This window comes from Sinohyriopsis cumingii, chromosome 16 (genome assembly GCF_028554795.1).
Source record: "Sinohyriopsis cumingii isolate HCF-2022 chromosome 16, ASM2855479v2, whole genome shotgun sequence".
Taxonomy (NCBI): Eukaryota; Metazoa; Mollusca; class Bivalvia; order Unionida; family Unionidae; genus Sinohyriopsis; species Sinohyriopsis cumingii.
In genome coordinates this window covers 73,103,034-73,118,460 of record NC_142976.1, presented here as the reverse complement: position 1 = coordinate 73,118,460, position 15,427 = coordinate 73,103,034, and the positions used below count along the sequence as shown (strand labels likewise).

At 34.1% G+C, this 15,427-nt stretch overlaps 1 protein-coding gene across 1 annotated transcript in view; it reads right to left on the bottom strand.

The window, feature by feature from the left end:
• LOC149780777 (L-fucose kinase-like) overlaps positions 1 to 15,427 on the bottom strand; it is a 190,776-nt gene that overhangs the window by 83,718 nt on the left and 91,631 nt on the right. Inside the window, exons 15-18 of the mRNA XM_089937854.1 lie at positions 12,076 to 12,177; positions 9,511 to 9,641; positions 6,328 to 6,405; positions 2,491 to 2,627 (exon numbers count right to left, since the gene is read on the bottom strand). Coding sequence (XP_089793980.1) covers positions 2,491 to 2,627; positions 6,328 to 6,405; positions 9,511 to 9,641; positions 12,076 to 12,177 — 448 coding nt within the window. The remainder of the gene's footprint in view (positions 1 to 2,490; positions 2,628 to 6,327; positions 6,406 to 9,510; positions 9,642 to 12,075; positions 12,178 to 15,427) is intronic.

Here is a 15,427-nt window from a genome sequence, read left to right as displayed (position 1 = left end):
TTTCCCTTTAAGAGGAGTAGCTCAAACAACATTTTCAAAATGCCTACATATTGGCAGTCAGATCAGCACAATTTTAATTTGTGACCAACATTATCGGAAGTCTATTCGTGAAAGCCCCATGATAATATGACCATTTATATAGGAGGATTAGTGACAACGAGGTTTTCAAGCTGGCCACTGTGGTGGCCATATTGGATGTGTGAGCAGCACTATTTTCATCTGGGATCAGCTGGACCATAGGATGAATATATCTGTGTAAAGTTTCAAGTAGTTAGGAGGAGTAGTGATCACAAACTTGTGCTAATGGATGACTCATATATCTTCAGGTCTATGACCAGCAGAGTTAAAAAGAATAAACTGGTTCAATTCTTATGACAAGCAACAATGTATGCAAGCTTTTTGTCTCCCATTATGAACCAGGAGAAACTATTATAAGCCTAATTTTCTACAAGTATCAAAAGAAGAGATCCTACGTACACAAAAACTTCAACAGATGCTAACAATCCACCCTATTTCTGTCACTGATGACAAGCTGCTGGGTCAATTAAATACAACAACAAAGTCAACTTGATTATGAAATTAAAAATTTCCCATATCTCTCTAAAGATAAGACCACCCCATATTTTCCAAAATGAAATCATTTAGAAGATCATTTGGGCTTAAACACCAGTGAAATATGGTGCAAAGAACAGAATTATAAAAGCAATGAAATATGAAGATTTCTGGTCTGTCTGACATTAAATTTCATTAAAATAGATTTATTCAATGTTTATACCTGATTCTGAAGTTTGAAGCTCTATATAAAAATTTGTTCTCAAACAACTTCAAAAAAAAAATTAGCTGGCTTATTATTTAGCTCTTAATTCTGAAGGGAAAAAAAATTCTTTGTGATCTTAAGGTCAGATAGATACATAACATGGTATTTTCATACAAATCTGCCACATGTGGAATGGAATTCAAAGTTTCTAAATTTCTATTTAGCTAGAAATTAAAACAGTCAATCAAAAAAATATATTTATGTTCTTGATCAACTTTCAGCCAAATTGTGTTGTGAAATTTCTCCACACTTAAATGGAATTAAAACTCATTTTACAGTATAACTGGATCTATAAATCTAGCTCATGTTTTTATATTTTGTTCTCATGGTGGCTCTTTCTAACCAATTTAAAGATCAATGAAAATTCTTAAAGATTCAATCTGACTTTTAAGTCTCATGTGAACTGCTTGATGTGGACGGATCTAATTAACAAAATTAAAATTATGTGCTCGTCTGTGGTATGATTATTTTGCATAAAAATATGCACTAGGAAATCAAATGATTGAGAACACTGACTGCATAAAGGGTATGGGAAATAAGGTACATTAAACAGGATAAAAGGGATGAACATACAGCGCAAACTATTCAGCATCATGTTTCTTTATATCATCAGATTTGTATTTGTATTTTTTTTTAAAACGTAACTTTATAAAAATTCCAGTCATATCGCTATGATGTCTGCAAAGTGGCAGTTTATAGTGATGTCTAGCATTGATGCATCATGCCGCAGACATGTAGCATGATGTCCCACCCAGTCACATTACTTTGACACCTGACCGACCAGTCCTAACACTAACCTCTTAATGCTAAGCACCTAGTGAGGCAGCTGTTAGTACCAATTTTATAAGTGCTTGGTATGACTAAGCTGGGATTTGAACCCACGACCTCCCACATCCGAGGCAGACACTCTAACCACTAGGGCACTCAGCGGTTTTATCATCAGAAGCAATCATCAATATAACTTTAAACACATGTAATCGGAATTCCTAGATATTTGCCTTTTCTTTTCTTCATCGCTCAACAGAATTGCTAAAAGAAATTTATTAAAAACCCAAAATAGAAATTATTTATCAAATTACCTGTATGAATATTCTGTATTCAAATTTATCTGCATGTACATTGTCAAACACTAATATTTTCTCTTACAATCAAACTTATGTCCCTTGTTTATCATGATGAACAGAGCAAAACAGCCAAATGTATCTATTATTAGAAGTGCATATATATAAATATATACATATAATAGTAACTGAGAGTTAGTATTACATGATATACGTGTGTAGGATAAGTACCTCCAGGACAAAAATTATGTTCAGTGAAGCGGAAAATATCTATTGAGAAAAATTGAGAACAAAATGTGTTCAGATATGTCTCCATAAAAATTCGAAATATTATGGCTAATTGTGTATGATTTCACTGTTCAAAATCAGAATGGCAGTCAAATTTAATGATCTATATTCTGTATGCTATAATTTCCAGGACAATGCATGTGAATGGGGGGGGGCGATGTTAATAAGGACTAGACATGTGAAAATTTTTAAAAGATCAATTAGCATCATGTAAAACAATACATATTAAACATGTATATATACAGATTTTCTTAATTACAAAAAAAATCTAGTTTAATTTACCACACAAGTATTAAATCAGCTTTTAATTTAATTTTGTTTTACCTGTATCCAAAGTATTCAAAATAGGATCTGTGAATCCCTCAATTACGGCACTATTGTAGACATGGCGGAAACCTTTGTTTTTATTTTCTCTTAATGTCAACAAAATTTCCTTCTGGCTGACATCATAAAACAACTGTCTGGAAAAGAAAAAAATATTTACCAATATGTCTCAATTTTTTTGCTCAAGAACAAAACCTACTTTTTTTTTTGGCTGAACTTTGTTTTCAAGGCATCTAAATGTTAGACATGCTCTGTTTTATCAGTATATTGGTTTACTACAGTTCTTTTTCCAGTGGTTGTTGTTGTTGTTGTGGGGTTTAATGTCATATTTCAGCACACAATAGGCTATGCATGGCAGCCAGTATTAATGGTGGAGGAAGAACCCAGGAAAACCCCGGGAATAACCACTGACCCATGAGAAGCTACTGGCAAGCTTTCTCACATACCCATGTCAGCCGAATCCTAGACTCGAACCCACGCAGACAGAGGTGAGATGGCAATGATCCGTTAACGGAGAGCACTTTAGACCACTTGGCCACTTGGGGCCCCTTTTTTCCAGTGGTACATACCACAATACTTTTTGACTTACCAGTATTCGGTAATACTGTCAGATAATGTATGGAAATTCCCAAGTTTAGCATGTTGCAAATTTAATGATATTTTAAGTATCTTTTAATTTTTCAGGGAAAATAAAAAAATTATCAATGCTTTCATAAAATACTTATATTTGTTACAAATTAGTTTTGGACTATAATAAATACAATTATATTTATAAACCTTGATTAACATGTAAAACATATGTCGTATATGCCATCATGGCAGGTGAAAGGGATTTTGTGAAAGATATTCTGGTAAAATACAACTTTTAGAACATTTTGGGATAAAAACAAGGGGAAAAATGTCAATTTTTAAAAGTTTTTTTGTTAATGTTATGTTAATGCATTGAGTACATGTATTCCTTTGTTAGAATGATAATCCTCGTTTGATTTTCAGGAGATTGGTTATTTTCTTTTTGAATTTTATTTAACTTCCATAGTCCACTAAATATTTTCTTGTTTGTTGAGTCAGTGTGTGTTACTGGCCCTCTCTGATAAATGTTTTAACTTGGTGTTAACATCAACTCAGATTTCCCTCTCTATTATATTCATAGCGTAGCTATTAAATGAAAGACTTCAGTGTCAATACTTCCTACTGTTATCAACAAGCCCTCTAATGACTTGCCAAACATAGTATAAAACTGAATCATCTCACTTAGGTTACAGTTTTTGAAGACACTTATACAACAATTAATGTCCACATGGCAAATTCATCTTCTGTAAGGTACTGACAATGTCATCAAAGAGGGGGTGCTGCAATTTTCTTTCAAGCTGGGATATTTTAATTTCTTTTCTCTCAAAATTAATTTATTAAATGTAATGGATATAACAAGGTTTTTATTAAATGTAATGGATATAACATGATATTTATTAAATGTAATGGACATACCATGGTATTTATTAAATGTAATGGATATAACATGGTATTTATTAAATGTAATGGATATAACATGGTATTTATTAAATGTAATGGATATAACATAGTATTTATTAAATGTAATGGATATAACATAGTATTTATTAAATGTAATGGATATAACATGGTATTTATTAAATGTAATGGATATAACATAGTATTTATTAAATGTAATGGATATAACATGGTATTTATTAAATGTAATTGATATAACACGGTATTTATCGTCTATAAATCAGAGCAAGATCTTTTATGCCATGTGAGATCAGGGAATTTTAAAAAATCTCAGGTTCATGCACCAGAAGATTAAATTGTTGGTACCTAATATAACTGTAGGTGACCATAGTATGTATCACAATATGTTCAGAAATACAGCGATACAAATTCCTGGTGGTACCCAGCTCTAGTAAATATCATTCTGGACATTAAAAGACTGATGTATGTTATACGACAATGACAATAAGATGGTTCCAACATTTTTGTAAGCAAAACTTTCCATGTCTTTTCCAGGGTGAATTTCATTTTTTCAAGCTTCACTTACTGGGCTTAAAATCACAGTTAATCTGCTATCCTGCCGTTAGTGACTTTACCAATTCATCAATAAAAGCCAGCCATCATTAATCCAATGGAGCAGTAAAAATTACTGCATGTTGTTCTCATTCCAGTTAAGAAGTGGTTGTGAGACAGCATTCCTTTTAGTGGTTAACTGTATGTTTATTGTGCCAACTGCATACCTACCAGCATTCTGCAATTAAGGTACAATAAATGCTCTTGGCACAAATGGACAAGCACTAAACCACTCATTCACTCCTCAAATAACTTAGTGTGATTATTTTTAAAACAGCCTTCCTGTATGTGGAACTAGCCTTGAGCAATGCCCCCAAGCCCCCAAGTCTAGCATTGAACCATTGGAAATGGTCATGTTGCATTTGACGATTCATGAATAATCCAGAATTATACCAAACAATGTGTTTTAACATTAATACGGTTGTTGATAAGCATTCAATGGATTGTGCAGTGACAATTGTAAACATGTACAGGGAGTGTAGCCACTAATAAAATGACAGAAATAAGATATCAAGAGATAGCTCAATTACAAATACAATCAAAAGAAGAGACCAGGAAAATACCACAAAAGCGGGTAAAATGAACATAAGTGGCTGATGTCTGAGGTTGTAATGTTGTGCACTTTCTGTGCTGAGTATCTGGAGAAATATCAAAGTGCATAAATTACTTCATCAGCGAGTCTTTTTGGTGAAATCTAGTTGTTATTTGTTTTGACTTAATCTTTATGAAAATAAATGTTGAATTAGCAACTGAACTGGCGTCTGTTTGATTTTAGCAGGATCAGTAAAATTTTGGCATGATCAGTAAATAATTTTATTTTGGTGACCCTGTGGGTTTGTGAAAACAAAATCCTAATTTCAAACACCTGCTTATGACCATTACTGAATGAAAACTAAATTAAAAACATTTTGACATTGAAAACATGCATTTTTTAAATCAAAAGTCCTTCTATTTTCAGCCTCTCCGTAATATCTGAATGAGACATACAAGTCTGTACTAAATCACAGAAATGCCAGAAACAAGTATATCTCCTGAAATTCAAAAAACTTGCACAAAATTCATTCTAATTTACAGAATAAAAATTGTTAATGTTACTCTGCCTAACAGCATATGCTTGTTTGAAAAAATATTTATTAAAAAAATTATATTAAATTTTGAAAACAAGCCTGAAAAGTTGCACACATTTATATTAAAAGAAGTAGGGATTTTTTTTTTAAAATCCACATATGCAGGTCTCAGTGTAAATATTTTCCATGCACTAATCCTTGGATGAGTATGTTGAAAAACAGATACTTATCAATGTCCATGTCATTTCTTAACTCAACACTGTTCACTTATCACAACACCAATTATGCTCTTTCTAAAAAACCACTGACACCTAACTCAAGCTCAGTACTAGAAGGGGTTTTAACCTACTGTCTACACTCCAAATGGAGCATTTTCATGATTTTAACCAATGTTACTATCAAAAAAGGTACTGTTGCGAACAAACCTATTCCTTCTGCTGATTTCTTCCCAATTTCCAGTAAAGTGTGGGAACCCTGCTAGGATTACTGACTCAAAGCTAATTATTTAGCAATACAAACAACAAAATTTGGGACATCATTCCAATTATGGAATGTATTCAATATACAAACAGCAAAAAAAGCTCACACTTTTAAAATTTATTAAATTCCTCAGTCCAAGTCCAGTATTTTTCTTTACAGATAACACAATCAAACACACAAAACACTCCCTCTCCCCACACTGAAGTAATACCTTTTCCAGTTGAATTCCTCTTTCAAGTCAACCAGATCCAATATTTCTCTCAGTGAAAGCCGCCAGGAAAACCTCCATCTAGTGGCAAAGAAACAGAGTTGATTATCATATTCTGCCAACCATGGGTTCAGGTAAGGATTATATGCATACATTTACTTAAAAGAAAGCCTGAGAAAGAATGAGAGTGGTCCTGATGCAATCAAAAGAGAAGTAAAAAACATTAAGAACCAGAGAAAACAAAAAAGTGCTCTGCAAAAGCTGTGTTGCATGTGAATAACATTCAAGTTTCTGTTTATACAGGTGTGACAGTACTCTTAGTAGCCTTGCAAGTGAACAGTGTCTTGTTTATATTCACACAGGTGAATCAGGTACTTCTAGCAGTCCTGCTGGTGAACAGCATCATATTTCTATTTATACAGTACAGAGTTGCCTACTCCTTTCAATGAAAAATAGTATACATGTGTTCTTTGGATTTTTAATGTGGCTTTAACAATTTTTCAGTCATATCACTACAATATCTGCAGTGTGACAGTTTATAGTGATGTCAAGCACTTGGGGCATTATGCCACAGACATGTAGCATGATGTCCCACCCAGTCACATTATCCTGACACTAGGCGAATTAGTCCTAGCACTAACCTCTTAATGCTGAGTGCTGAGAGAGGCAGCTGCTAGAACCATATTTGTAAGTCTTTGGTAAGACTCAGTCGGGTTTGAACCCGCAACCTCCCGCATCCAAGACGGACTCTTTCATCAATGCTACAATCTTCTAGCTATACAATTACAACAAATCAAAGTTCAATTGTAAACATTTAACTGCTCCTTCAAGTAAAAATATTTCAACTTCGCTTTAGTTGAAATGAACACATTGACAGTATATTTTACAAGTAATGTCTACAGGTTAAGATACCTACTTTATGTACCTTGAATTCTTTTCAGCTCAGATGCACTGTGCTGGCTGTTATAGCAATGAACTCTATTTTCCTTTAACACCATAACAGACTCGGGCAGTTTTAGCTCCTAACTGTGATCTGATTTCAGTGTGGTTGTATCTTTTAACAGGAAAACATCTTTCACATGCAGCTTTACTGTGAGGAATGGTCAATATAAACAGCAAAAGATATGGTAAATACTTGTAGACTTCCATTTGAGGTTTTCTTTAGAATTAACTTATCCCACTATTCATCTAATCTGTCAGCTTCTAATTCTTGTAGTTCCAACATCAACTTGGTATTCAATAAATTCAAGTTCAAATGAATCTGTTGTACACATAACTGATTTATATCTTTTAATAAAGTACTGAACACACTGACATTTTGCTTGCTTTATCTTCAGAATATCACAAGCCTCAACAAATGAAGCTCATGACATAAACAATCAAACAGACCGCTTGGTGTCCATTTCTATATATCACAGGTGTGACATATAGTATTTTCACAACCTCCCATTTGTTTGCAAAACCCCTCCGAATTTAAAAATGAACATCAAGGATATAACAAATGCACAAAACTAAATCATTTCATTCATTGATTTATCATTTCTAAGCCAACTATTGCCGAGGAGTCTTTAACTTGTGAACTTATTGGCATTTCAAAGCAAATGGAAGCTCTTGATGTAAACAAGCAGACAGACCGCTTACTGCTTTTTCTGGATTTCAGACCAGTCCATTTCAGTAGAAAATGTCATCTGCATCCAGTATGTGAATGTCTAGTTTTAATATTTTCAAAATCAATTGAACAGATAGAAAGGAGGAACTCTTGTATATGTGTGTTCAAAGAGATCTAACTCCAAAATGTAAGGAATTATTAAAGACAGTGAACTACAACACATCTGTTGCTTGAAAACATAGACATATGGCTTCCATGATACTAAAGAAACCCATATTCGATTTGAAACACCAATAAATTGATAGTATTTTGGACTTCCATGTGACAATCAAGTTAGAACTTGTAAATCAATAAATGAAATCACTAAGTTTCATTTATTTTTTTTGTATCGTGATGCCTTTTGTTTTTAAAATTGGTAGGGATGTACAAACAAATGCAAGGGTGTACAAATACTAGGTAGTCTGCCTTCAAACAGTGACTTGTTTCTATTAACACAGGTAGGACAGGAAATCCTAGCAGTCTTGCCTGTGAACAGTGTCATGTTTCTATTTACACAGGTGAGATAAGGTACTCCTAGTAGTGTTACCCATGAACAGTGTCATGTTTCTATTTACACAGATAAGACAGGTATTTCTAGAAGTCTTTTCTGTAAACAGTGACTTGTTTCCATTTACACAAGTGAAACAGAAAATCCTAGCAGTCTTACCTGTAAACACTGTCATGTTTCTGTATAAACAGGTGAGACAGGTAATCCTAGCAGTCTTGCTTGTGAACAGTGTCATGTTTCTATTTACACAGGTGAGACAGGGACTCCTAGCTTATTATAGTGTAAACTTCAGAAACCAAAATTGAAATTGAATGTACATCTGACATAGAAGTAAACTTTCAAAACTCTAATATTCCTTAAAATTATTGACAATTCCAAGGATAACTGCAAATAGATATGTACCTAAATCTACTCAGTAGTTTTGTTATATTTAACCAAACAAACTCATATTGATGGAAATTCAGGATAAATTATGTCTATAACATGGTGGGCAACAGAAAAAGGAGAGAGAAAAAGATATCTGTCTGTCTGTCTGTCTGTCTGTATGTCTGTATGTATGTATGTATGTATGTATGTATGTGCAGGGTTTAATGGCAGACCCAAACAATCCATGCTATATAGTGCTGAATAAAATACATGGTTTTGAAAAATATAAAGGTAAAACACCATTAAAACCATGAAGATGATAAAACCCACCCCCAAAAAACCTAGTACCCTTAAAGATAAAAGGGAAACATTTTAAGATTATTTAAAAGGTATATAAAAAATGATTGTGAGAAAAGAAAGATCCTTAAAAAAAAGGTCAAACATTGTTATATAAACAACATTATTTTAGAAGTCCATGATTTTATCCGGAGGTACATCGTCAAGCTACAGAGAGTTCACAATAAAACCTTCTGCCTCAGTGGTACCATAGCTGTCAGTAAACAAAGATGAAAACACACAAAAGAAAAAAGTAAGCACCAGAGAGAGAGAGAGAGAGAACGCAGACAGTACACTGAAGGGTGAAATAGATAAATGACGTACAAACCTGTGAAGGATAGATCTATCTTTATCCTCCAAAGCTCCACTGAGCCAGAGGATCTCTTTCAACCCCACCTTGTCTGTCGCATGGAACACTGGAAACATCCTAGCTGTCATTATTGTCTGGTCATCCACAGGCTGCAAAATATTTCTTCATTGTTAAACATTTAAACCAGACATATGGAATTGTTTTGGCTGGTGTTTCATTGTGCTAGACCCACTGTATGCAACAATGTGTTTTACAGCAAAAGTTACAAGAACCAATGAACATAAATATGTACCAACCATTAAAACATGAAACTTGACTAAAGCCTCTGTCTAACAGTAAAAAAGGTTCAAAGGAAAATGCATGTAGTTACAAAAAAGAAATAGAACAATCACTGAAAAGCAAATTTTATAGTTTGTGTTTCTATCACAGATATATATGCTTAATAATAGCATGAAAATAATAGTAGACCAGTCTATGTTTATTTTCTGTAAAACCTCATTTTCATATCTGTGCTTCTTAATTCCAAATATAGTGAATAATAGTAATTTATTATTGTAAATAGTACTGCTAGATACAAAAACTTTAACCACTGACCAACCACCTAAAATTTAAATAATTGCTACCTGTGACCTTGACCTTTCACCCAAATGGTCTTTAATTTTGTATGAGTATTGTCACCAATGCTTTTTTGTGTGCAAAGTCTGATGATATTTCACTGCAACAAATTGGATGGAGATTACCCTTCATAAATACTTTAACATGCATATGATAGAGACATACTTTCTGGATGTTTGTCTCACCTTTTGCAACATTCATCATATGTGAGAGCATATTTTTTTGTGATGCTCATTTTTCCAATTTAATTTGTTAAGAGATATATCTCCAAAACAATAATAAGTTACAAACTCTTGAATACACATCAACATCATTATCATCACCACAAACACATTTATACATTTAAGACAATATCTTGGCAATTAAAATTTTCATAAGCTGACTTATGGTGAGACCGGTACTCCTAGTAGTCTTGCCTTTGAACAGTGTCATCTTTCTCTTTATAAAGGTAAGACAGATAATCCTAGTAGTCTTGCCTTTGAACAGTGTCATCTTTCTCTTTATACAGGTAAGACAGATAATCCTAGTAGTCCTGCCTTTGAACAGTGTCATCTTTCTCTTTATACAGGTGAGGCAGATAATCCTTGTAGTCTTGCCTTTGAACAGTGTCATGTTTCTCTTTACACAGGTGAGACGGATAATCCTAGTAGTCTTGCCTTTGAATGGCATCATGTTTCTCTTTACACAGGTGAGATAGATTTTCCTAGTAGTCTCGCCTTTGAACAGTGTCATGTTTCTCTTTACACAGGTAAGACAGATAATCCTAGTAGTCTTGCCTTTGAACAATGTCATGTTTCTCTTTACACAGGTGAGATAGATAATCCTAGTAATCTTGCCTTTGAACAGTGTCATGTTTCTCTTTACACAGGTGAGACAGATAATCCTAGTAGTCTTGCCTTTGAACAGCATCATGTTTTTACACAGGTGAGACAGGGTCTCCTAGTAGTCTTGTCCATGAACAGTGTCATGTTTCTCTTTACACAGGTGAGATAGATACTCCTTGTAGTCTTGCCTTTGAACTTGGTCATGTTTCTATTTGCACAGGTGAGTAGTCTTGCCCATGAACAGTGTCATGTTTATCTTTACACAGGTGAGATAGATACTCCTTGTAGTCTTGCCTTTGAACTTGGTCATGTTTCTATTTACACAGCTGAGTAGTCTTGCCCATGAACAGTGTCATGTTTCTATTTACACAGGTAAGTAGTCTTGCCCATGATGTGAGTGTCATGTTTCTATTTACACAACTGAGTAGTCTTACTCATAAACATTGTCATTTTTCTATTTACACAGCTGAATAGTCTTGCTCATGAACAGTGTCATGTTTCTACTTACACAATTGAGTAGTCTTGTTCATGAACAGTGTCATGTTTCTATTTACACAGGTAAGTAGTCTTGCCCATGATGTGAGCATCATGTTCTATTTACACAACTGAGTAGTCTTACTCATAAACATTGTCATTCTTCTCTTTACACAGCTGAGTAGTCTTGCCCATGATGTGTGCCATGTTTCTACTTACACAATTGAGTAGTCTTGCTCATGAACAGTGTCACGTTTTTCTTTAAACAGGTGAGTAGCCTTGCCCATGAACAGTGTCATGTTTCTCTTTACACATGTGTTTAGTCTTGCCCATGAACAGTGTCATGTTTCTATTTACACAGCTAAGTAGTCTTGGCCGTGAACAGTGTCATGTTTCTCTTTACACAGGTGAGTAGCCTTGCCCATGAACAGTGTCATTTTTCTATTTACACAGGTGAGACAGGTACTCCTAGTTGTGTTGTCTGTGAACAGTGTAAAGTTTCTATTTTCACAGGGGAGACAGGTATTTCTAGTAGTCTTTCCGCAACAGTGACTTGTTTCAATTAACACAAACAAGATAGGAAATCCTAGCAGTCTTGCCTGTAAACAGTGTCATGTTTCTGTTTAAAAAATTTAAAATGCAAACAATAATCATCAAATGACATACTGACCACATCAGATGCCCAAAGTTCTTCCTGCTTAATGCCAGTTCTAGCCAACAACACAAGGAGTTGCTCATTACAGAATGTGCATACACTCTTCCACTGGGGCATCTGAAAAACAAAAACAATATTCTGAAAGAACTTTCCTATGATTTAAAATCTTACACTACAAAGGATTTAATTTTCAAATTCATCTTCCATGCCTAAAGTTATACAAAATGATGAATGCATACAAAAGTTGATGTCTATTAAAATATACTGAAAATTTTTGGGACATAATTTCTTGGCTTTGCAAAAGTTTACATTATCATGGCTGCTAAATTATTTGGATATTTCTCTAAATTTTTGGATTGCAAATACTACTCAATCCGCAAGGTTAGTAACCCACAAAATCTAAAAAAATTCAAAGTATGAAAATTCAAATTGTCTGATTTCCATTTTGTTAGCTTCTTACAAATAATACAGACTGCTCCGGCAATTAGAGCATCCACCACAGATGCAGGAGGTCTCAGGTTTGAACCCAGGTCGAGTCATACCAAAGACTTAAGAAAATGGTAAAAACAGCTGCCTCGCTAGGCTATCAGCATTAAGAGGTTAGTGTTAAGAATGGCCAGCCTGGTTTCAGGATAATGTGACTGGGTGGAACATCATGCTACATGTCTGCGGCATGATGCCTCAGTGCTAGACATCACTATAAACTGCTACACTGCAGACAGGTAGCAAAATGAATGAATAATTGTTAAAGCTATATTGAAAATTCAAATCACACACACAACACACAAATAATACACACAATCATTTTATGTTAAGTTTCATGAACCCAATTCCTATAAATAATATGAAAGAGCAGCGGCTGTTAATAACTGGTAAATCCCATTCATGTAAAAAATTTAAAATTTCATAAATCATCTAACAACACAGAAATACAAGATTGGAAAGGTATATACAATAAAATCTCACTGCCTCAGTCATGGCTGAATGACCAGATATATTTTAACTGTTGTTTAAGTTCTGGCAGAACGATTAAAATTTTAATGCACCTTAGTGATACAGATCTACTAAAGTGATTCTCCAAGATGCTTGAATGTTTGAGTATGTAAAACATTTACAGAATTCAATTAATAGTTCCATCATTTGCCCAAAGGAACACCCACCCTTCATTTAAGCCATACGCACTCACCTGAAATAGATTCACTGCAAACTGCAAAGACCCAGATCTGCCATCTCTTAATGTACGAATGGATCAACAATAATATACAATAGCAGATAAGGGTCTATTTTATTTGCAATTGAACAGGTCTTATAAGCAAGTATATATAGTAAATGAAAATAGAATACCATTGCTCTTTATCACTCATACAAAATTTTAAAAATTATTCAGATTTCGGTTCTTAATGATAAACTAACAACAAATTTTTAAGCTAAAACCTATCAATACTTTTGGAGTTGTCAAAGTGCAAAGTTATACATATTTTCCACATTTTTGTATACTTTGAAGGATCCTGCCTGATTTTTCTAACCATGCTGGCAGCTGGTGACCCTCAGTTCAGTCACTGGTAATGAGATAATGAGGTGCTATGTAGGTGTATCTAAGTGCTATGTAGGTGTATCTAATAATGAGATAATAAGGTGTGCAAGTGGCTCTAATAATGAATAAGGAGGTGCTACATAGGTGTATTTATTAACGAAATAAGGAGGTGCTATGTAGGGTGTATATAATAATGAGATAATGAGGTGTGTAAGTGACTCTAATAATGAGATAAGGAGGTGCTATGTACATGTATCAGATGCGATAATGAGGAACATAAGTGACTCTAATAATGAGATAATGAGGTGCTTAAGTGGCTCTAATAATAAGATAAGGAGGGGCTATGTTGGTGTATCTAATAATGAGATAATGAGGTGTGTAAGTGGCTCAAAAATGAGATAATGAGGTACTACATTATAGGTGTATCTAATAATGAGATAATGAGGTGCTATGTTGGTGTATCTAATAATGAGATAATGAGGTGCTATGTTGGTGTATCTAATAATGAGATAGGGAGGTGCTATGTAGGTGTATCTTATGAGATAGTGAGGGGCTATGTAGGTGTATCTAATAATGAGTTGATAAGTTTGTTGTTGTTGTTGTTGTGTTTAACGCCATTTTTCAGCACACGATATGCTATGCATGGCGGTCAGTATTAATGGTGGAGGAAGAACCCAGGAAACCTCCGGGAAGAACCACCGACCCACGAGAAGCTACTGGCAAGCTTTCTCACATACCTATATTGGCAGAATTCTATACTCAAACCCATGCAGACAGAGGTGAGATGGCAGTGATCCATAATGAAGAGCATTTTAGACCTCTCGGCCACTCGGGGCCCCAGATAATAAGGTGCATAAGTGGTTCTAATAAAGAGATAAGGAGGTGCTACAAAAGTGGATCTAATAAGGAGATAAGCAGGTGCTACAAAAGTGGATCTAATAATGAGATAAAGAGGTGCTACAAAAGTGGATCTAATAAGGAGATAAGCAGGTGCTACATAGGTGTATCTAACAATGAGATATTGAGTTGCTAATGCAGGTGAATCTAATAGGAAGATAAGTAGGTACTGACATAGTGATTCTAATAATTGTATACAAATACTGTTTCTAAATATATTACTTACAAATATAGTGAACTGTGTTGGTTTCAGGGGTATATCTTGTCATCTGGCAGAATATGGCATTTGTAACTCTTTAAAATTTGTGGAGAAGAACTTAATAGATAATTATGTGTTGTGTCATTAAATTTGTGGTACCATATATATTCACTTTCAAGTCTAGTCCAACTGCAAACAATATAGACACTGATCTGCCATCACATAACACACAGGTAGATCATTATGTGATGGCAAATCTGCATCTGTACATTTTATAGTTAGACTAACTTGTAAGCATGAATATAAAGCATGTAGCAACCATGAAATCCATGACCAGAGTGTAATCAACAATTACATAACCCCCTCTACTTTTACAAGTCTCAACAGCCATTGTAAATATTATCATATAACAAACAAAATATTAGACAATGATCTTGGCCCCTTTTATAGCTTGAGAATTCTTTTGTAATTTTTGTTCTTTATTGGATAACTTCCAATCATTTTAATACTTTTTATTTTAATCCATGCAGCCAATACTGTGATGACATACTTTCAAACCACTTACCCACCAACTTACCTATTGTGACAGGTCACAAAAGACATAAAATGAAAAAGAACATCCTTATCTATGATATCAAAGTAATGTTTTATAACAAGTTGAAAAAAAACAGAATATTATGTTTTTCTTTTATAATTCATTTTTCTAATCATTATTCTTATAATCTGCTGTAAACGTT